Raw genomic sequence first — 21,344 nt, forward strand, 5'->3', positions numbered from 1 at the left:
TGTGTGTGCGTGCACGCGCACACACGTGTGCATACTCAGTTGTATCCAACTCTTTGCAACCCTACAAACTGAAGCCCATCAGTCTCAGTCCATGGGATTTTCCAGGCACAAATACTAGAGTGGGTGGCCATTCCTCCTCCGGGGGATCTTCCCGACCCGGGGATGGAAACGTGTCTCCTGCGTCTCCTGCTTCAGCAGGCATGTACTCGCTATCACTGAGCCACCTGGGAAGCCCGTGTGATCTCACGTGGGAATCTGAAAAAGTCAAACTCATAGAGACAGAGAGTCAACTGATGGTTATCAGAGATTGGGAGGAGGGGAAACTAAGAGATACAAGTCAAAGGATACAAACTTCTAGTTTCTAGGAGCAATTCCTTCTGGCGATCTAATGTATAGCATGTGACTACAGCTGACAATGTTGTGTTACATAACTGAAACTTGCTAAGACAGTAGAACTTGTGTTCTCATTAAAGAAGTAAATACGTGAGATGATGGATGTTTAATTACTTTGGAATCCTTTCACAATGCATAAGTATTTCAAATCATCATGCTGTGCCCTTTAAATATTTTACAATTTTGTCAATTACATGTTGAGAAAGCTGGAAAAAAAAGAAGTTAGCAACACAGTCGTGGAGGTGGATTTTAACCTCGAGACTAACCACAGACCTCAGGTTACAAATAAGAAAAACAAAAATAAGAAAATAAGAAAAACAAAATCAAGATAGTAACTTAGCATTTTAAAAACATTTATTTAGAGACAATGGAATCATATCAACATAACTTTATTCTACTGCTACATATGAACAAGCATCACCTCATAAAGAAGGAAAGCTAACAGATGTCATCTTTTTTTAATGCATAGTTGAATTTCTTTGAAATTCTTTGTGAGGTTTCATATATATATAATTTTTGAAGATATAGAGATAATTTTTAAGGATTACTATTCTAGTCAATATCTCCAACTCTGAGTATTAGTTAATATACTATTTAAGCTGATTTATTCTTTTCTAGTCATTTTGCAAATATATGAAGTGGTATTCATACCTTAATCCTTAGATTCTCAAGATACAATCAAGTCACCATATACACAGCCAAATCAAATGTTTAGTGTATATTTGACAAATGAACACAAGAAAAATGTGATATCAACTATTAAATAGTATGTGTGATAAAAATCAATGGAAAGTAAAGATATGTAAGCTAAAAGATATATCTTTTACATACTAGATAAAAGTTTAAGGAATAAATAGAGGTGTCTTTACATTTATACTAAACATTTAACTGAATAGTAATTCCCTCCAGTGTAGAACTAATTTTTTTGTAATTCTCAAAGAACAAAATAATACAAACTTTAATTCATGGCAACATAGTTGGCTGGAAAAATGCCAGTTCGACCTCGAAGCTTTCCTTCCCACCAATCGAAATGTGAGTCTGTTTTTGATAGAACTGTGATTCTGTCTCCAGCTTGAAAATTCAAATCTCCTGGCTGTTGTCCTTCAAAAGAATATAGTGCTGTCACTTCCATGGGTTGGTTTGAATTGTCTAAAACAAGAAAAAAATATTTATTCACGTTTTTATGAGAAAAACAGGAAGTATGTGTAGGGAAGAGATAAATTAGCAATTCAGGGCTTGGGATTCTAATGTGGGAGGCCAGCAGAGTCCAGAGCACACAGTCTGTGTGATTTTTCATCACATCATTAACCTTATGTTTTTCTTTGTAAAGAGCAAATATTTGGTAATAACATTTCCTAAATCACACAAGTCAAACTGTACATTATTATATACTTAAATATGTGTTTGGCAAATATCTGTGGTTATAACGGTTTAAATTTGTCTAGTCTATAAGATAATATTATTACGTTTTCCCTATTTTAATAGAATAGTCATAGTAGCTTCAATGAATTACACTATTAGGTAAAAGTTGATATTTTACACTCTTGATTGTATCATAAAAGATTAAACTTAAAAACTATGCTCTGTGGTCACTGATAATGAGGATTACAGCTCAGATGCATTTGCTGTTTCATCAGTAGAAATTTATTTCCCCCTAAGCTTTTATGGCTGTTTTCATTTCTATACTTGATTCTTTCTCTCAAAAGAGAGATGAAATTCAAATTGGCACGTCAAGAAGCATGTCTACATAAGTTTAACCAGAACTTTAACAAGTATTCGGAAAAAATACCTTGAGGACCAAATGGGTAACATGAGCAAAAGACATTAACTATTATAAATTGTATAGAATCATAAGAGATAAAACAACAACAACAGACATTTGCTGTGTACTCAGCTACATGGAATTTGGTATTTCCATGTTTCATATAATTTTGTGCATGAATTAGGCAGTTAGATGCTTGTTAAATGCATCTTAGTACAGATATATTGAAAGCATATATAACCAAATTCTAAATCTATTTACTTGCTTGAATCTATAATACTATAATCATAAAAAATAAAGTGACTTTGACCTATTAGTAAGAAATGAAAATAGTCAACACTCTAATAGCAGTACATTTACTGAAGCACTGAATTTGTATCTCACACAAGATGGTGCTATAGTTCTTTCAATAGAGCATGTACCACGTAGTTGAATTCTCCTAAAGAAATAACCTTAATAATAACTAACATAACTGTATTAGTGATATTGCTGGTACAGTTTTTATCTATAAAACAGAGAAGTTCTATATATTTTTATATTTTATACTGTATTTACTTTTAACCTGTTACTTTAAAGAAATAAGAGTAAAAGTGTGTCACTAAAAGAATAAAGTTTTGATACAGTCTGGATAAAACCAAAGCAGTTAAATGACTACTAAGGTACATGAGTGAAGGGTCGTCACTGTGCACCATGAAAAGCGGCTACAGCTCTTCACTGAGAGGAACCCGCAGAGAGTCCTCACGACATCCTCACTGCGCTCAGACCAGAAGCGTGCAAGCTAATGCCAAAGAGCACAATCACTCTGAAGATGATTTTATCAATAATTGTATCCATGACCTCCACATATAAAGCTCAGTCTCAACATACCGAACGTAATTAAGGAAAGCCCTCAATAACTCCTCCTCCCCTTTCTTGTCTCCCAAACATTGTGGATAACAGAAGCAAGCAAAAAGGGTGCCTGTGAATATGAGGAAATGTTCTGGAAGCTACAGTCACCTTAACTGCAGTACATGCACACACCTGTAGCACTAATTACACAGTTAAGGATGCACAGGATGGTGAACACCATGATAGCAGGCGTCACTCCACGTGGATACAGTAGAGCGGCTCCGGGTCCTTGAGCCAGGCGCTGTGATAAACACACTTGCTCCTCACTTCCAGGGAGGGAGCTCTCACCCCACTTCCCAGAATATGAACCAGAGACTTGCAAATGTTAAGTGATCTGCCCAGGGGGTAAGATTCAAATCTCGGAAGCCTGTCTCCAGGCAATCTTAATCACTACTGAGATTAAGCCACAGGGTCTTCAGCAAACATAGGAGTCATAAATTGCATTCAATAGATTGAACCTGGATTCATTGGTATATTTTACCTTCTTAAAAAATTATTTTATTCTTAATGGAAGGATAATTGCTTTACAGTATGCCATGATCTTAGGTTTTTGAATGTTGAGATTTAAACCAGCATTTTTACTCTCCTCTTTCACCTTCATCAAGAGGCTCTTTAGTTCCTCTTCGCTTTCTGCCATGAGGGTGGTGTCACCTCCATTTCTCCCAGCAATCTTGACTCCAGCTTGTGCTTCCTCCAGCCCAGCGTTTCTCATGATGAACTTTGCGTATAAGTTAAATAAGGAGGGTGACAATAAACAGCCTTGACGTACTCCTTTACCGATTTGGAACCAGTCCATTGTTCCATGTCCAGTTCTAACTGATGCTTCCTGACCTGCATACAGATTTCTCAGGAAGCAGGTAAGGTGGTCTGGTATTTCCATCTCTGGAAGAATTTTCCAGTTTGTTGTGATCCACACAGTCAAAGGCTTTGGTGTAGGCAATGAAGCAGAAGTAGATGTTTTTCTGTAACTCTCTTGCTTTTCCTATTACCCAACAGATGTTGGCAATTTGATCTCTGGTTCCTCTGCCTTTTCTAAATCCAGAACATCTGGAAGTTCTTGGTTCATGTACTGTTGAAGCCTTGCTTGGAGAATTTTGAGCATTACTTTACAAGTGTGTGGTAGTCTGAATATTCCTTGACATTGCCTTTCTTTGGGTTTGAAATGAAAACTGACTTTTTCCAGTCCTGTGGCCACTGCTGAGCTTTCCAAATTTGCTGGCATAATGAGTGCAGCACTTTCACAGAATCATCTTTCAGGATTTGAAATAGCTCAACAGGAATTCCATCACCTCCACTAGCTTTGTTCATGGTGATGCTTCCTAAGACCCACTTGAATTCTCATTCCAGGATGTCTGGCTCTAGGTGAGTGATCACACCATTGTGGTTATCTGGACCATTAAGATGTTTTTTGTATAGCTCTTCTGTGTATTCTTGCCACCTCTTCTTAATATCTTCTGCTTCTGTTAGGTCCCTACCATTTCTGTCCTTTATTGTGCCCATGTTTGCATGAAATGTTCCCTTGGTATCTCTAATTTTCTTGAAGAGATCTCTAGTCTTTCCCATTCTATTGTTTTCCTCTATTTCTTTTCACTGATCACTGAGGAAGGCTTTCTTATCTCTCCTTGCTATTCTTTGGAACTCTGCATACAGATGAGTATATCTTTCCTTTTCTCCTTTGCCTTTTGCTTCTCTTCTTTCCCCAGCTATTTGCAAGGCCTCTTCAGACAACCATTTTGCCTTTCATTTTCTTGGGAATGATTTTGATCACCACCTCCTGTACAATGTCATGAACCTCCATCCTTCAGGCACTCTATCAGATCTAATCCCTTGAATCTATTTTTCACTTCCACTTATCATCGAAAGGGGTTTGATTTAGGTCATACCTGAGTAGTCTAGTAGTTTTCCCTACTTTCTTCAATTTAAGTCTGAATTTTGCAATAAGCAATTCATGATCTGAGCCACAGTCAGCTCCTGGTCTTGTTTTTGCTGACTGTATAGAGCTTCTCCATCTTTGGCTGCAAAGAATATAATCAATCTGATTTCGGTATTGACCATCTAGTGACATCCCTGTGTAGAGTCATTTCTTGTGTTGTTGGAAGAGGGTGTTTGCTATGACCAGTGTGTTCTCTTGGCAAAACTCTGTTAGCTTTTGTCATTTCATTTTGTACTCTAAGCCCAAACTTGCCTGTTACTCCAGGTATCTCTTGACTTCCTACTTTTGCTTTCCAGTCCCCCATGATGAAAAAGACTTTTTTTTTTTTTTTTTGGTGTTAGTTCTAGAAGATCTTGTAGGTCTTCATAGACGTGTTCAGTTTCTTCAGCATTAGTGGTTGGGGCATAGACTTTGATTACTATGATACTCAATGGTTTGCCTTGGAAATGAACCAAGATCATTCTGTTGCTTTTGAGATTGCCCCCAAGCACTGCATTTCAGACTCCTTTGCTGACTCTGAGGGCTACTCCATTTCTTCTATGGGATTCTTGCCCACAGTAGTAGATATAATAGTCATCTGAATTAAATTCGCCCATTTCAGTCCATTTTAGTTCACTGATATCTGGAACGTCTATGTTCACTCTTGCCATCTCCTGTTTGCTTCCAATTTACCTTGATTCATGGACCTAACATTCCAGGTTCCCATGCACTATTGTTCTTTACAGCATCAGACTTTACTTTTACCACCAGTCACATCCACAACAGGGCATTGTTTTCACTTCGGCTCAGCCTCTTCTTTCTTTCTGGAATTATTTCTCCACTCTTCTCCAGTAGCATATTGGGCATCTACCGACCTGGGGAGTTCATCTTTCAGTGTCCTATCTTTTTGTCTTTTCATACTGTTCATGGGGTTCTCAAGGCAAGAATACTGAAGTGTTTGCCATTCCCTTCTCCAGTGGACCACATTCCACTGTCCTGTCCACCATGACCCGTCTATCATGGGTGGCCCTACATGGCATGGGTCATAGTTTCATTGAGTTAGACAAGGCTGTGGTCCATGTGATCAGATTGGTTAGTTTTCTGTGACTGTGGTTTTCAGTCTGTCTGCCCTCTGATAGAGAAGGATAAGAGACTTGTAGAAGCTTCCTGATGGGAGGGACTGGCTGTGGGGAAAACTGGGTCTTGCTCTGGTCGGGGAGGCCACGCTCAGTAAATCTTTGATCCAATTTCCAGCTGATGGGTGGGGCTGTGTTCCCTCCCTGTAGTTTGGTTAGGCAAACTATTTTCCTGCATCACTGAGTTATCCAGACTGTACAAATAATAGGAATATCTGCTGCTGATGATCCCTGAATTTGATAACTGAATTTGTTCTTAGTAGTTTTAGAAATATATTTTATAATGAATAATTAGAGGAAGAAAGATATTATGACCTGAAGAAAAGACAGAAAGAATTGCAGACCAGGTTCAGTCTCTGCCCCTCCCCCCACTGAAGGCTGTCTAAATGCCTCTGAATTGTAGTTTTCAAATAAGATAAGGATGAAAACAGTAACAGGAAAAACGGGCCTAAGGGCCAAGCAGGGGTTCTGAGTCGCAGCAGAGGACAAGGCAGTGCTGCTGGGTGGGAGGAGGCTGACATTCAGCATTCCTCCTGAACAGAGGTGAAGCAGAGAGGGAGGTGTCACTGCTGGCAGACCTGGTGAAGAGCGTGGGCAGGACAGGCAGGCAGAGGTGTGCCGAATTCCTTACCACTCACCAGTCAGGCAAACCCCTCTATTCTAGGAGGGCGCAGGAGGGTCTTGAGGCGTTGTTGGGAAAGTTCATCCACAGGAAAAAAGGAGAGAGCTGGGCCGAGGTGAGCACAGGCGCCCCCCAGGGACCAGTTCACGTCCACCTGGTGCCAGGCTCCGCTGGCTTTTTCTTCAATAAGCTCAAAATGCAAAGGTCCTCTTTACTGTAAATAGTAGGGACAGTTTCCATAAGGAGAAGTTTAATGTCCACAATATAATTCATTAGAAGAGGTCAGCCAAGAGGACATGTTCTTCCAGGAAGGGAGACCACTTAGGAGAGCAGGGAAGCAAAGCCCACAGGGTCACTGAAACAGCCAGTGTCCACAGATGCGTTCCCTACTGAGGACACATGCCTTCAAGATCGGTATTCCTACACTTGCAAAAATATGGAGGATCTTTGAAGCAATTGACTATTTTATATCCAAATATTCAAGTTTATTCAAATAGGGGTTATTTTTCTCTCCCAAATCAGGGCTACACTTAAGAGGAAACAGATTACAGTCAGCTTTGGTGACTGGCAGCTGCTCTGAGCTCATAACTAGCAAGTCTGCGTCCACAGGATGCCACTGTCTTATTTCACTTCTCAGTGGAGCCTGCATAATGTAACCCCTATGGCATCGACACATCTGGCCCCAGACACGACTCAGAAGAATCTCAGACCTTGGAAGATCCCCTCCAAGACGCACTAGAAGTGGTGCCTTTGCTGCTGTGATGAGCTGGGCGGCTGACTTGATTCTGGCATCCACATGCCCCAGGATGTGGGTGGGGTCCACGACCCTTGGTGACCTCAATCTCTGCAGGAGCGTGAGTGAGCTGGATGGGGCCAACTGGCAGAGGTCACAAGACCCGCAATTCTCAAATGGCAAAGTCAAAAGACGAAGGGCATCCGTGGTTGTCACACTCGGGGAGGGGCCCTGCTGGCATCATGGCCTGCGTCCTCAGGCACACACAGCTCAGGACAGCCCCACGGCAGAGAGCTCTGTACCAGGCCCAGGGGGCCCCTGCCAGTCAGAGGGTGGACAGGGGGCTGTGATGGATGCTGACCAAGGAGGTTCGGACCTCCAGGTACAAAAACCTTAGAGAACAGGACTATGGATGCTCACCCCCGTTTCACCATGAGGCCAGAAGACTTCGTAGCTGGAGCTTCCGTAGCAGTGAGGCCAGAGCATGCACAGCTGGAGAACCACTGCCGTGCCCGCGCCGCGCGGGGCAGCCCAGGGGGGCCAGCCGGGCGGCCAGGAGTCCTGCTCAGGCCTCAGGACCGAGGGGTCACAGGGCTGGGACTTTCCTCTGCAAGGCTGATAGACTGGCATAAGGAAGTTCTTGTAAGAGTTTAACTGATTTCACACAGCAATGTAAAGTAAGCTTTATTTTTAAAACAGACTTTAAATCTTTCCTTGCATTTTCTTCTTCAAAATCCCTTATATTTTGAGAAAGGCCTAAAATAAATTAATATTAACATTAACTTATTACCTACTGTTTGAAACACTTAGCTTGTGCTACCCTCAAATATAAAAACAAAACCCAACCAACCGACCAACCATGGGAGGTAAAGTGTCTGGAACACACAGCCAGAGAATAAAAGTACCGGCTGTAAGTCTGAGCCTCTGTCTCCAGATCCCACTTAGGGTTTTGTTTCTTATCTTCCCTCACTGCTTTTTAAGAGATATTTCTAATATTTATCAGGCACTTAGACAACAGGTACAGACTTGAAAGGAATCTGAGAAAAGGAACGCTCGTCCCCAGAGTCACACTGCCAACGCCACTTCTGCTCAACTGTAGTCAAGGCCCCAAACCCACAGGACCCTGTGGCCCTTTCCCAAGTGGGTCCAGTCTGCTGACCTCATCAAGTTTGATCAGTCCAGTTGTGCAGAGTATGTTTTAAATGAAGTGCTTCTCAAAGTAATGTAAATATCCTATAAATGAAATAAGAAGTATAGATATTTTCACAACCTGCCAAATTAGTTAGGAGGTTTGTGTTATAAGATGGTAACTAATCTTTTTAAAACAGAAATATTTTTACTTACCAACTCTCTCATGATAGCTGGAAAGTTCAGGATACAGGTTATATTCGTTTCTGCTACCTGCAAAAAGTAAATAGATACATAAAAGAGGGGAACATTAGAAAATTTATTAGTATCTAGTATATAAGATACCCAAGAATGCCAAATACTGTTCTTGATAAGCAGATATTTTAAATCATTCTAACTGATTGAAATATAATTATTTTATCCTCTTTCAATCAAGAGGAACACCTGAATATATACAAAAAATAGACCAAACATAAGGCAGACAGTAAATGTCTAATATCTGTATGACCACAGGCACATAAACTACAGCTCACAGCATTGCAATTACATGTTCACAGAAAACACAGACACATCTTTTTCTAGAAATACCAGAATAAGAAAATCTGCAATCAGCAAGCCAGTGATTTTCAGACAGTCTTGCTTGTTTAACACCTAAAATAATTTTTAAAGAAGTATTTATATGTATATTTTTAAACTGATACCTAAAATTGTTAAATGTAAGATTAAGGATGTATTTTTAGCATATTTTAATGTCAATTACTTAAAATTTGTATCACTCCCTTTTTGGATGAAAAGATCTAAATATGATAGTGATCTGAACCCATCACCATTCATTAAAGAAAATCAACAAGATGTTTTTAATAGTCAGAAATTATATACTGTTCATTTTTAATCTTCAAATCATATTTTCACTTCATTTGTTCCAAAGATTTTTAACCAGTGTATTAATATTGTACTTTTCAACTGTGGTGTTGGAGAAGACTCTTGAAAGTCCCTTGGACTGCAAGGAGACCCAACCAGTCCATCCTAAAGGAAATCCTAAAGGGATGACAGAGGATGAGATGGTTGGATGGCATCACCAACTCCATGGACATGAGTTTGGGTAAACTCCGGGAGTTGGTGATGGACAGGGAGGCCTGGCATGCTGCAGTCCATGGGGTCGCAAAGAGTCGGAAATGACTGAGCGACTGAACTGAACTAAACTTATGCAAGTTTCTAAAACAAGAATTCATACATAAATTTATTTTAAAAATTTTATTTACATAACACAATCATCTATTTAATAATTTCTTACAGATTGAGTTATCATGATCATTATAAGCACACATTGATCAAAACTTCAAAAATATTATAAATTCATTAATTTACTAAACATTAAAGTGTTATTTGAAATACATTTCAACAGGCGGACTAGACTTTTAAAGATTAGTTCATATACACAGTTCAGTTCACTTAAATTGTTCAGTTGTGACCTACTCTTTGTGACCCCATGGACTGCAGAATGCCAGGCTTGCTCAAACTCATGTCCATTGTGTCAGTGATGCCATCCAACCATCTCATCCTTGTCATCCTCTTCTCCTCCTGCCTTCTTCAATCCTTCCCAGCATCCGCATCTTTTCTAATGAGTCAGTTCTTCACATCAGGTGGCCAAAGTACTGGAGTTTCAGCTTCAGCACCAGTCTTTCCAATGAATATTCAGGACTGATTTCCTTTAGGGTCAACTGGTTTGATCTCCTGGCAGTCCAAGGGACTCTCAAGAGTCTCCTCCAACACCACAGTACAAAAGCATCAATTCTTTGGTGCTCAGCTTTTTGTATGGTCCAATTCTCACATCCATACAAGACTACTAGAAAAAAAAACATAGCTTTGACTATACAAATCTTTGTTGGCAAAGTAATGTCTCTACCTAGGTTGGTCATAGCTTTTTTTCCAAGGAGCAAGCGTCTTTAAGTTTCATGACTGCAGTCACCATCTGCACTGAGTTTGGAGCCCAAGAAAATAAAGTCTCTCACTATTTCCATTGCTTCCCCATCTATTTGCCATGAAGTGATGGGACTGGATGTCATGATCTTAGTTTTCTGAATACTGAGTTTTAATCCAGCCTTTTCATTCTCCTCTTTCGCTTTCATCAAGAGGCTCTTTAGTTCCTCTTTGATTTCTGCCCTATGCGTGGTGTCATCTGCATATCTGAGGTTGATATTGATATTCCTCCTGGCAATCTTGATTTCAGTTGTGCTTCATCCAGTCTGGCATTTCACATGATGTACTCTGCCTATAAGTTAAATAAACACGGTCACAATATACAGTCCTGACGTACTCTTATCCCATTTGGAACCAGGCCATTGTTCCAAGTCCAGTTGTAACTATTGCTTCTTGACTTGCATATAGATTTCTCAGGAGACAGGTAAGGTGGTCTGGTATTCCCATCTCTTGAAGGATTTTCCACAGTTTGTGGCGATCCACACAATCAAAGGCTTTGGCATAGCCAATGAAGCAGAAGTAGACCTTTTCCTGGAACTCTTGCTTTTCTTATGACCCAAAGGATGTTGGCAATTTGATCTCTGGTTCCTCTGCTTTTTCTAAATCTAGCTTGAATATTTGGAAGTTCTCGATTCACATACTATTGCAGCCTAGCTTGGAGAATTTTGAGCATTACTTTGCTAGAGTGTGAAATGAGTGCAATTGTGTGGTAGTTTGAGCATTCTTTGGCATTGCCTTTCTTTGGGATTAGAGTGGAAACTGACCTTCAGTCCTGTGGCCACTGCTGAGCTTTCCAAATTTGCTGGCATATTGAGTGCAGCACTTTAGCAGCATCATCTTTTAGGATTTGAAATAGCTCAGCTGGAATTCCATCACCTCCACTAGCTTTGTTCATAGTGATGCTTTCTAAGGCCCATTTGACTTCAAACTCCAGGATGTCTGGCTCTAGGTGAGTGATGAAACCATCGTGGTTATCTGGACCGTTAAGATCTTTTTTGTATAGTTCTTCTGTGTATTCTTGCCACCTCTTAATACATTCTGCTTCTGTTAGGTCCACATCATTTCTGTCCTTTATTGTGCCCATATTTGCATGAAATGTTCCCTTGGTATCTCTAATTTTCTTGAAGAGATCGCTAGTCTTTCCCATTCTATTGTTTTCCTCTATTTCTTTGCACTGATCACTGAGGAAGGCTTTCTTATCTCTCCTTGCTATTCTTTGGAACTCTGCAGTCAAATGGGTATATCTTTCCTTTTCTCCTTGCCTTTCACATCTCTTTTCTCAACTCTTTGTAAGGCCTCCTCAGACAATCACTTTGCCTTTCTTTTTCTTGAGGATGGTTTTGATCACGGCCTCCTGTACAATATCACAAACCTCCGTCCATAGTTCTTCAGGCACTCTGTCTATCAGATGTAATTCCTTGACCTATTTGCCACTTCCACTGTATATCGTAAGGGATTTCTTTTAGGTCATACCTGAATTTAGGTCATATATACAGGATAACTATTATTTATGGAATGACATAGCTTCAACATAAAATTGTATTTCAGTGTTCTTTTTTAAAGATATAGATGCTAAGAAAACTGGTTTATAGAAAAACTAGAGGGCAAGAGAGATATTTTATAAGAATGTAACATAATTCTTTTATTTCCCTTCTTAGATAGAGGTAAAAAAATTCTCATAGAGATCTATCATCAAAACAATAGAAATAATAAAATATTACTTATTAACTAATAAGCTATTGCTACTATAATTTTTATTTTGGTGATAGCTATGTGATTTTATAAATAATTCCTATATAATGATAATATTAATTACTATTCTTATTGTAAATTCAGATAATGGTGCCATTAGGTCTTCCTTCAGCTTTGTTGAAAGCTAGAAAAAATGTAGTTCATCTAATTTACAAAATTATTTACTGTTCATCAGACTTACCACTACACTAATATCAACTTTCATATTTCAAATTATATCATTGTCCTTACATTTTGGGGACAAAGTTGTAGTAGCATGATTAAGATAGTTTGGAGTTTGCTTTCCTTATTGAAGTGTGAAAAACAACTGTGAAAGAATGGAAGACAAAGAGGGCAACGTGTACGCCGTGTTCACAAGAAGACAGGTGTGGAAACTGGCCCCCTGTAGACTGCGTCTTAAATCGCCTTTGTGCTCGGGGGCTTCTTCCCAGGCCCCGCGTGCCCCTCAGGGCTTCCCTGGTGGCCCCATTGCAGAGAATCTGTCTGTGATGCAGGGAGACCCAGGTTCGACCCCTGGGTCAGGAAGATCCCCTGGAGAAGGGCAGAGCAACCCACTCCAGTATGCTTGCCTGGAGAATTCCACGGGCAGAGGAACCTGGCCAGTTACGGTCCATGGGGTCACCGGTTGGACACGACTGACTAAGCACATGCTTCCCCATCTCTGTGTACCCCTTAAGGACAGAGGTGCATCAGTGTGAAGGCCACTGGCCTAAGAAGTTCATGAATATAAAAATATAAAAATAAGTATTGGCAAGGTGGGGAAGAGGGTATAAACAGCAGAGAATCTACTTTAAAAAACTGACTAGAAGTAAGAGATTTGGGGTAGGTGACCATATATAAGACAAAATATATGCAAATTAAGGCTTTCTCAATTATTAAAAGAAGCACCCTGAAATATAAATGGGAAAGCGTCTTCCATTCAACACAGCAAAACAAAATTACAAAGTACTTAGAAATAAATTTAACAAGAAAGGCACAGAAACTATGAAATCTTAGGAAAGACATAATATAATATTTCAACAAATGGAAAGCATAAAACAGGAAGATTATCATACAAATGCCAAATTTATTAGTTTATACATGTAATGTTATTATAATTAATATAAAAATCATAGAGTCCATATAAGTACATAACATTACTTTAACCAGAATTGCATATTGGTAGTTGACAGGAGTATTGGTAAAATGCTCCTAAATTAACTGAGGAGTAAGTATCTAATAACTGCAAGAATGAAATACTTCAAGAAAACCGAGGACACTATGAATGCAATGTATAGGAGAGAAGACCTTAACCATGCTAAAACATTGATGCTTTCAATTGTGGTGCTGGAGAAGACCCTGAGGGTCCTTGGACAGCAAGGAGATCAAACCGGTCAATCCTAAAGGAAGTCAACCCTGCATACTCATTGGAAGGACTGATGCTGAAACTGAAGCTCCAATACTTTGGCTGCCTGATGTGAAGGGCTGACTCACGGAAAATGACCATGATGCTGGGAAAGACTGGAGGCAAAAGGAGAAGGGCATGACAGAGGAGGAGATGGTTAGATAGCATCACTGACTCAATGGACATGAATTTAAGCAAACTCCAGGAGATAGTGAAGGGGAGCAGAGCTTGGTGTGCTGCAGTTCATGGGGCTGCAAAGAGTTGGACATGATTTAGCAACTGAGTAACAACAACAACAACTACAAAATACAATATCTATAAAAAATAAGTGACAGATAAATTTTTACATAAACATTAAAACTTTGATAAATGAAAGTTGTATATATCAAACTTTTATGTTTCATATAGATTATGAACTACATGAAAATTTAGATCAACAAATGATACATCTAGAGAAATAAACTGTCATCCAAATGAGAAACCCCTTAATATACAAAATACTCCTACAAGTTGAAAATGTAACAAGCATTCCAACAGAAAAAAATTAACCAATGAAATACAGACTTTTAAGATAAGATCAAATTCCAAACACCAGCAATAAGATGAAAAAAATGCTTACATCACTAATAGGGACAAACACAATCAATCACCAAGGAGATATAACTAACCCTCAGACTAGTAAACACTTCAAGACACTTCAACACTACGAGTGATGAGGGATGACTGTGAGAAGTGTTGTGGTGGAGTGTACAGGTAGGGAGTGTAGATGAAGTGTACACAGTATGGAGTGTAGGTGTCTGGTAGGGGTGTACACAGTAGTGAGTTTAGGTGTCTGATGGGGTGTAAACAGTAGGGAGTGTAGGTGTCTGGTAGGGGTGCACACAGTAGGGAGTGTGGGTGTCTGATGGGGTGTACACAGTAGGGAGTGTAGGTGTCTGGTAGGGGTGTACACAGTAGGGAGTGTAGGTGTCTGGTAGGGGTGTACACAGTAGGGTGTGTGGGTGTCTGGTAGGGGTGTACACAGTAGGGTGTGTGGGTGTCTGATGGGGTGTACACAGTAGGGAGTGTAGGTGTCTGGTAGGGGTGCACACAGTAGGGAGTGTGGGTGTCTGATGGGGTGTACACAGTAGGGAGTGTAGGTGTCTGGTAGGGGTGTACACAGTAGGGAGTGTAGGTGTCTGGTAGGGGTGTACACAGTAGGGAGTGTAGGTGTCTGGTTGGGGTGTACACAGTAGTGAGTTTAGGTGTCTGATGGGGTGTACACAGTAGGGAGTGTAGGTGTCTGATGGGGTGTACACAGTAGGGAGTGTAGGTGTCTGATGGGGTGTACACAGTAGGGTGTGTGGGTGTCTGATAGGGGTGTACACAGTAGGGACTGTGGGTGTCTGACAGGGGTGTACACAGTAGGGTGTGTGGGTGTCTGGTAGGGGTGCACACAGTAGGGAGTGTAGGTGTCTGATGGGGTGTACATAGTAGGGAGTGTAGGTGTCTGATGGGGTGTACACAGTAGGAAGTGTGGGTGTCTGGTAGGGGTGTACACAGTAGGGAGTGTAGGTGTCTGATGGGGTGTACACAGTAGGGAGTGTAGGTGTCTGATGGGGTGTACACAGTAGGAAGTGTGGGTGTCTGGTAGGGGTGTACACAGTAGGATGTGTGGGTGTCTGACAGGGGTGTACACAGTAGGGAGTGTAGGTGTCTGGTAGGGGTGTACACAGTAGGGTGTGTGGGTGTCTGACAGGGGTGTACACAGTAGGGAGTGTAGCTGTCTGACAGGGGTGTACACAGTAGGGAGTGTAGGTGTCTGGTAGGGGTGTACACAGTAGGGTGTGTGGGTGTCTGACAGGGGTGTACACAGTAGGGAGTGTAGGTGTCTGACAGGGGTGTACACAGTAGGGTGTGTGGGTGTCTGGTAGGGGTGTACACAGTAGGGAGTGTGGGTGTCTGACAGGGGTGTACACAGTAGGGAGTGTGGGTGTCTGACAGGGGTGTACACAGTATGGAGTGTAGGTGTCTGGTAGGGGTGTACACAGTAGGGAGTGTGGGTGTCTGACAGGGGTGTACACAGTAGGGAGTGTAGCTGTCTGACAGGGGTGTACACAGTAGGGAGTGTAGGTGTCTGGTAGGGTTGTACACAGTAGGGTGTGTGGGTGTCTGACAGGGGTGTACACAGTAGGGAGTGTAGGTGTCTGGTAGGGGTGTACACAGTAGGGAGTGTAGGTGTCTGGTAGGGGTGTACACAGTAGGATGTGTGGGTGTCTGACAGGGGTGTACACAGTAGGGAGTGTAGGTGTCTGATAGGGGTGTACACAGTATGGAGTGTAGGTGTCTGGTAGGGGTGTACACAGTAGGGTGTGTGGGTGTCTGACAGGGGTGTACACAGTAGGGAGTGTAGCTGTCTGACAGGGGTGTACACAGTAGGGAGTGTAGGTGTCTGGTAGGGGTGTACACAGTAGGGTGTGTAGGTGTCTGACAGGGGTGTACACAGTAGGGAGTGTGGGTGTCTCACAGGGGTGTACACAGTAGGGTGTGTGGGTGTCTGGTAGGGGTGTACACAGTAGGGAGTGTGGGTGTCTGACAGGGGTGTACACAGTAGGGAGTGTGGGTGTCTGACAGGGGTGTACACAGTAGGGAGTGTAGGTGTCTGGTAGGGGTGTACACAGTAGGGTGTGTGGGTGTCTGGTAGGGGTGTACACAGTATGGAGTGTAGGTGTCTGGTAGGGGTGTACACAGTAGGTAGTGTGGGTGTCTGACAGGGGTGTACACAGTAGGGTGTGTGGGTGTCTGATGGGGTGTACACAGTAGGGAGTGTAGGTGTCTGGTAGGGGTGTACACAGTAGGGTGTGTGGGTGTCTGGTAGGGGTGTACACAGTAGGGAGTGTAGGTGTCTGGTAGGGGTGTACACAGTAGGGAGTGTGGGTGTCTGACAGGGGTGTACACAGTAGGGAGTGTGGGTGTCTGGTAGGGGTGTACACAGTAGGGAGTGTGGGTGTCTGATGGGGTGTACACAGTAGGGAGTGTGGGTGTCTGATGGGGTGTACACAGTAGGGTGTGTGGGTGTCTGATAGGGGTGTACACAGTAGGGAGTGTGGGTGTCTGATGGGGTGTACACAGTAGGGAGTGTAGGTGTCTGGTAGGGGTGCACACAGTAGGGAGTGTGGGTGTCTGGTAGGGGTGTACACAGTAGGGAGTGTGGGTGTCTGACAGGGGTGTACACAGTAGGGAGTGTAGGTGTCTGATAGGGGTGTACACAGTAGGAAGTGTGGGTGTCTGGTAGGGGTGCACACAGTATGGAGTGTAGGTGTCTGGTAGGGGTGTACACAGTAGGGAGTGTGGGTGTCTGACAGGGGTGTACACAGTAGGGTGTGTGGGTGTCTGGTAGGGGTGTACACAGTAGGGAGTGTGGGTGTCTGACAGGGGTGTACACAGTAGGGAGTGTGGGTGTCTGGTAGGGGTGTACACAGTAGGGAGTGTGGGTGTCTGGTAGGGGTGTACACAGTAGGGAGTGTGGGTGTCTGATGGGGTGTACACAGTAGGGAGTGTGGGTGTCTGATGGGGTGTACACAGTAGGGAGTGTGGGTGTCTGATGGGGTGTACACAGTAGGGTGTGTGGGTGTCTGATAGGGGTGTACACAGTAGGGAGTGTGGGTGTCTGATGGGGAGTACACAGTAGGGTGTGTGGGTGTCTGGTTGGGGTGTACACAGTAGGGTGTGTGGGTGTCTGATGGGGTGTACACAGTAGGGAGTGTGGGTGTCTGGTAGGGGTGTACACAGTAGGGTGTGTGGGTGTCTGACAGGGGTGTACACAGTAGGGTGTGTGGGTGTCTGACAGGGGTGTACACAGTAGGGAGTGTAGGTGTCTGGTAGGGGTGTAGACAGTAGGGAGTGTAGGTGTCTGGTAGGGGTGTACACAGTAGGGAGTGTGGGTGTCTGACAGGGGTGTACACAGTAGGGAGTGTAGGTGTCTGATGGGGTGTACACAGTAGGGAGTGTAGGTGTCTGGTAGGGGTGTACACAGTAGGGAGTGTGGGTGTCTGACAGGGGTGTACACAGTAGGGAGTGTAGCTGTCTGACAGGGGTGTACACAGTAGGGAGTGTAGGTGTCTGGTAGGGGTGTACACAGTAGGGTGTGTGGGTGTCTGACAGGGGTGTACACAGTATGGAGTGTAGGTGTCTGACAGGGGTGTACACAGTAAGGAGTGTAGGTGTCTGGTAGGGGTGTACACAGTAGGGTGTGTGGGTGTCTGATAGGGGTGTACACAGTAGGGACTGTGGGTGTCTGACAGGGGTGTACACAGTAGGGAGTGTAGCTGTCTGACAGGGGTGTACACAGTAGGGTGTGTAGGTGTCTGGTAGGGGTGTACACAGTAGGGTGTGTGGGTGTCTGACAGGGGTGTACACAGTAGGGTGTGTGGGTGTCTGGTAGGGGTGTACACAGTAGGGTGTGTGGGTGTCTGATAGGGGTGTACACAGTAGGGACTGTGGGTGTCTGACAGGGGTATAAACAGTAGGGAGTGTAGCTGTCTGACAGGGGTGTACACAGTAGGGTGTGTGGGTGTCTGGTAGGGGTGTACACAGTAGGGTGTGTGGGTGTCTGATAGGGGTGTACACAGTAGGGAGTGTGGGTGTCTGACAGGGGTGTACACAGTATGGAGTGTAGGTGTCTGGTAGGGGTGTACACAGTAGGGTGTGTGGTTGTCTGATAGGGGTGTACACAGTAGGGTGTGTGGGTGTCTGGTAGGGGTGTACACAGTAGGGTGTGTGGGTGTCTGATAGGGGTGTACACAGTAGGGACTGTGGGTGTCTGACAGGGGTGTACACAGTAGGGAGTGTAGCTGTCTGACAGGGGTGTACACAGTAGGGTGTGTGGGTGTCTGGTAGGGGTGTACACAGTAGGGTGTGTGGGTGTCTGATAGGGGTGTACACAGTAGGGAGTGTGGGTGTCTGACAGGGGTGTACACAGTAGGGAGTGTAGGTGTCTGGTAGGGGTGTACACAGTAAGGAGTGTGGGTGTCTGATGGGGTGTACACAGTAGGGAGTGTAGGTGTCTGGTAGGGGTGTACACAGTAGGGTGTGTGGGTGTCTGGTAGGGGTGTACACAGTAAGCAGTGTAGGTGTCTGGTAGGGGTGTACACAGTATGGAGTGTAGGTGTCTGGTAGGGGTGAGCACAGTAGGGTGTGTGGGTGTCTGATAGGGGTGTACACAGTATGGAGTGTAGGTGTCTGGTAGGGGTGAGCACAGTAGGGTGTGTGGGTGTCTGATAGGGGTGTACACAGTAGGGAGTGTAGGTGTCTGGTAGGGGTGTACACAGTAAGGAGTGTAGGTGTCTGGTAGGGGTGTACACAGTAGGGAGTGTAGGTGTCTGATAGGGGTGTACACAGTAGGGTGTGTGGGTGTCTGATAGGGGTGTACACAGTAGGGAGTGTGGGTGTCTGGTAGGGGTGTACACAGTAGGGAGTGTAGGTGTCTGGTTGGGGTGCACACAGTAGTGAGTTTAGGTGTCTGATGGGGTGTACACAGTAGGGAGTGTAGGTGTCTGGTAGGGGTGCACACAGTAGGGAGTGTGGGTGCCTGATGGGGTGTACACAGTAGGGAGTGTAGGTGTCTGGTAGGGGTGCACACAGTAGGGAGTGTAGGTGTCTGGTAGGGGTGCACACAGTAGGGAGTGTAGGTGTCTGATGGGGTGTACACAGTAGGGAGTGTAGGTGTCTGATGGGGTGTACACAGTAGGGAGTGTAGGTGTCTGATGGGGTGCACACAGTAGGGAGTGTGGGTGTCTGGTAGGGGTGTACACAGTAGGGAGTGTAGGTGTCTGGTAGGGGTGTACACAGTAGGGAGTGTAGGTGTCTGGTAGGGGTGTACACAGTAGGATGTGTGGGTGTCTGACAGGGGTGTACACAGTAGGGACTGTAGGTGTCTGGTAGGGGAGTACACAGTAGGGAGTGTAGGTGTCTGGTAGGGGTGTACACAGTAGGGTGTGTGGGTGTCTGATGGGGTGTACACAGTAGGGAGTGTAGCTGTCTGACAGGGGTGTACACAGTAGGGAGTGTAGGTGTCTGGTAGGGGTGTACACAGTAGGGTGTGTGGGTGTCTGACAGGGGTGTACACAGTAGGGAGTGTAGGTGTCTGACAGGGGTGTACACAGTAGGGTGTGTGGGTGTCTGGTAGGGGTGTACACAGTAGGGAGTGTGGGTGTCTGACAGGGGTGTACACAGTAGGGAGTGTAGGTGTCTGGTAGGGGTGTACACAGTATGGAGTGTAGGTGTCTGGCAGGGGTGTACACAGTAGGGAGTGTGGGTGTCTGACAGGGGTGTACACAGTAGGGAGTGTAGCTGTCTGACAGGGGTGTACACAGTAGGGAGTGTAGGTGTCTGGTAGGGGTGTACACAGTAGGGTGTGTGGGTGTCTGACAGGGGTGTACACAGTAGGGAGTGTAGGTGTCTGGTAGGGGTGTACACAGTAGGGAGTGTAGGTGTCTGGTAGGGGTGTACACAGTAGGATGTGTGGGTGTCTGACAGGGGTGTACACAGTAGGGAGTGTAGGTGTCTGATAGGGGTGTACACAGTATGGAGTGTAGGTGTCTGGTAGGGGTGTACACAGTAGGGTGTGTGGGTGTCTGACAGGGGTGTACACAGTAGGGAGTGTAGCTGTCTGACAGGGGTGTACACAGTAGGGAGTGTAGGTGTCTGGTAGGGGTGTACACAGTAGGGTGTGTAGGTGTCTGACAGGGGTGTACACAGTAGGGAGTGTGGGTGTCTGACAGGGGTGTACACAGTAGGGTGTGTGGGTGTCTGGTAGGGGTGTACACAGTAGGGAGTGTGGGTGTCTGACAGGGGTGTACACAGTAGGGAGTGTGGGTGTCTGACAGGGGTGTACACAGTAGGGAGTGTAGGTGTCTGGTAGGGGTGTACACAGTAGGGTGTGTGGGTGTCTGGTAGGGGTGTACACAGTATGGAGTGTAGGTGTCTGGTAGGGGTGTACACAGTAGGTAGTGTGGGTGTCTGACAGGGGTGTACACAGTAGGGTGTGTGGGTGTCTGATGGGGTGTACACAGTAGGGAGTGTAGGTGTCTGGTAGGGGTGTACACAGTAGGGTGTGTGGGTGTCTGGTAGGGGTGTACACAGTAGGGAGTGTAGGTGTCTGGTAGGGGTGTACACAGTAGGGAGTGTGGGTGTCTGACAGGGGTGTACACAGTAGGGAGTGTGGGTGTCTGGTAGGGGTGTACACAGTAGGGAGTGTGGGTGTCTGATGGGGTGTACACAGTAGGGAGTGTGGGTGTCTGATGGGGTGTACACAGTAGGGTGTGTGGGTGTCTGATAGGGGTGTACACAGTAGGGAGTGTGGGTGTCTGATGGGGTGTACACAGTAGGGAGTGTAGGTGTCTGGTAGGGGTGCACACAGTAGGGAGTGTGGGTGTCTGGTAGGGGTGTACACAGTAGGGAGTGTGGGTGTCTGACAGGGGTGTACACAGTAGGGAGTGTAGGTGTCTGATAGGGGTGTACACAGTAGGGAGTGTGGGTGTCTGGTAGGGGTGCACACAGTATGGAGTGTAGGTGTCTGGTAGGGGTGTACACAGTAGGGAGTGTGGGTGTCTGACAGGGGTGTACACAGTAGGGTGTGTGGGTGTCTGGTAGGGGTGTACACAGTAGGGAGTGT

The 21,344-nt window shown here is 44.5% G+C and overlaps 1 protein-coding gene across 5 annotated transcripts in view; it reads right to left on the bottom strand.

The window, feature by feature from the left end:
* Window positions 1-729: 729 nt before the first annotated feature.
* SH3YL1 (SH3 and SYLF domain containing 1) overlaps window positions 730-21,344 on the bottom strand; it is a 78,699-nt gene continuing 58,084 nt past the window's right edge. For 4 of the 5 annotated variants that reach the window (XM_043927377.1, XM_043927375.1, XM_043927376.1 and 1 more), the window contains exons 9-10: window positions 8,791-8,847; window positions 730-1,542 (exon numbers count right to left, since the gene is read on the bottom strand). In XM_043927377.1, the coding sequence (XP_043783312.1) occupies window positions 1,352-1,542; window positions 8,791-8,847 (248 nt within the window). In that variant the 3' untranslated portion in view covers window positions 730-1,351. Of the gene's footprint in view, window positions 1,543-6,729; window positions 8,070-8,605; window positions 8,680-8,790; window positions 8,848-21,344 lie in introns of all 5 variants that reach the window. The other variant, XR_006345787.1, reaches the window with a different exon arrangement.

This window comes from Cervus elaphus, chromosome 16 (assembly GCF_910594005.1).
Source record: "Cervus elaphus chromosome 16, mCerEla1.1, whole genome shotgun sequence".
NCBI classification, from domain to species: Eukaryota; Metazoa; Chordata; class Mammalia; order Artiodactyla; family Cervidae; genus Cervus; species Cervus elaphus.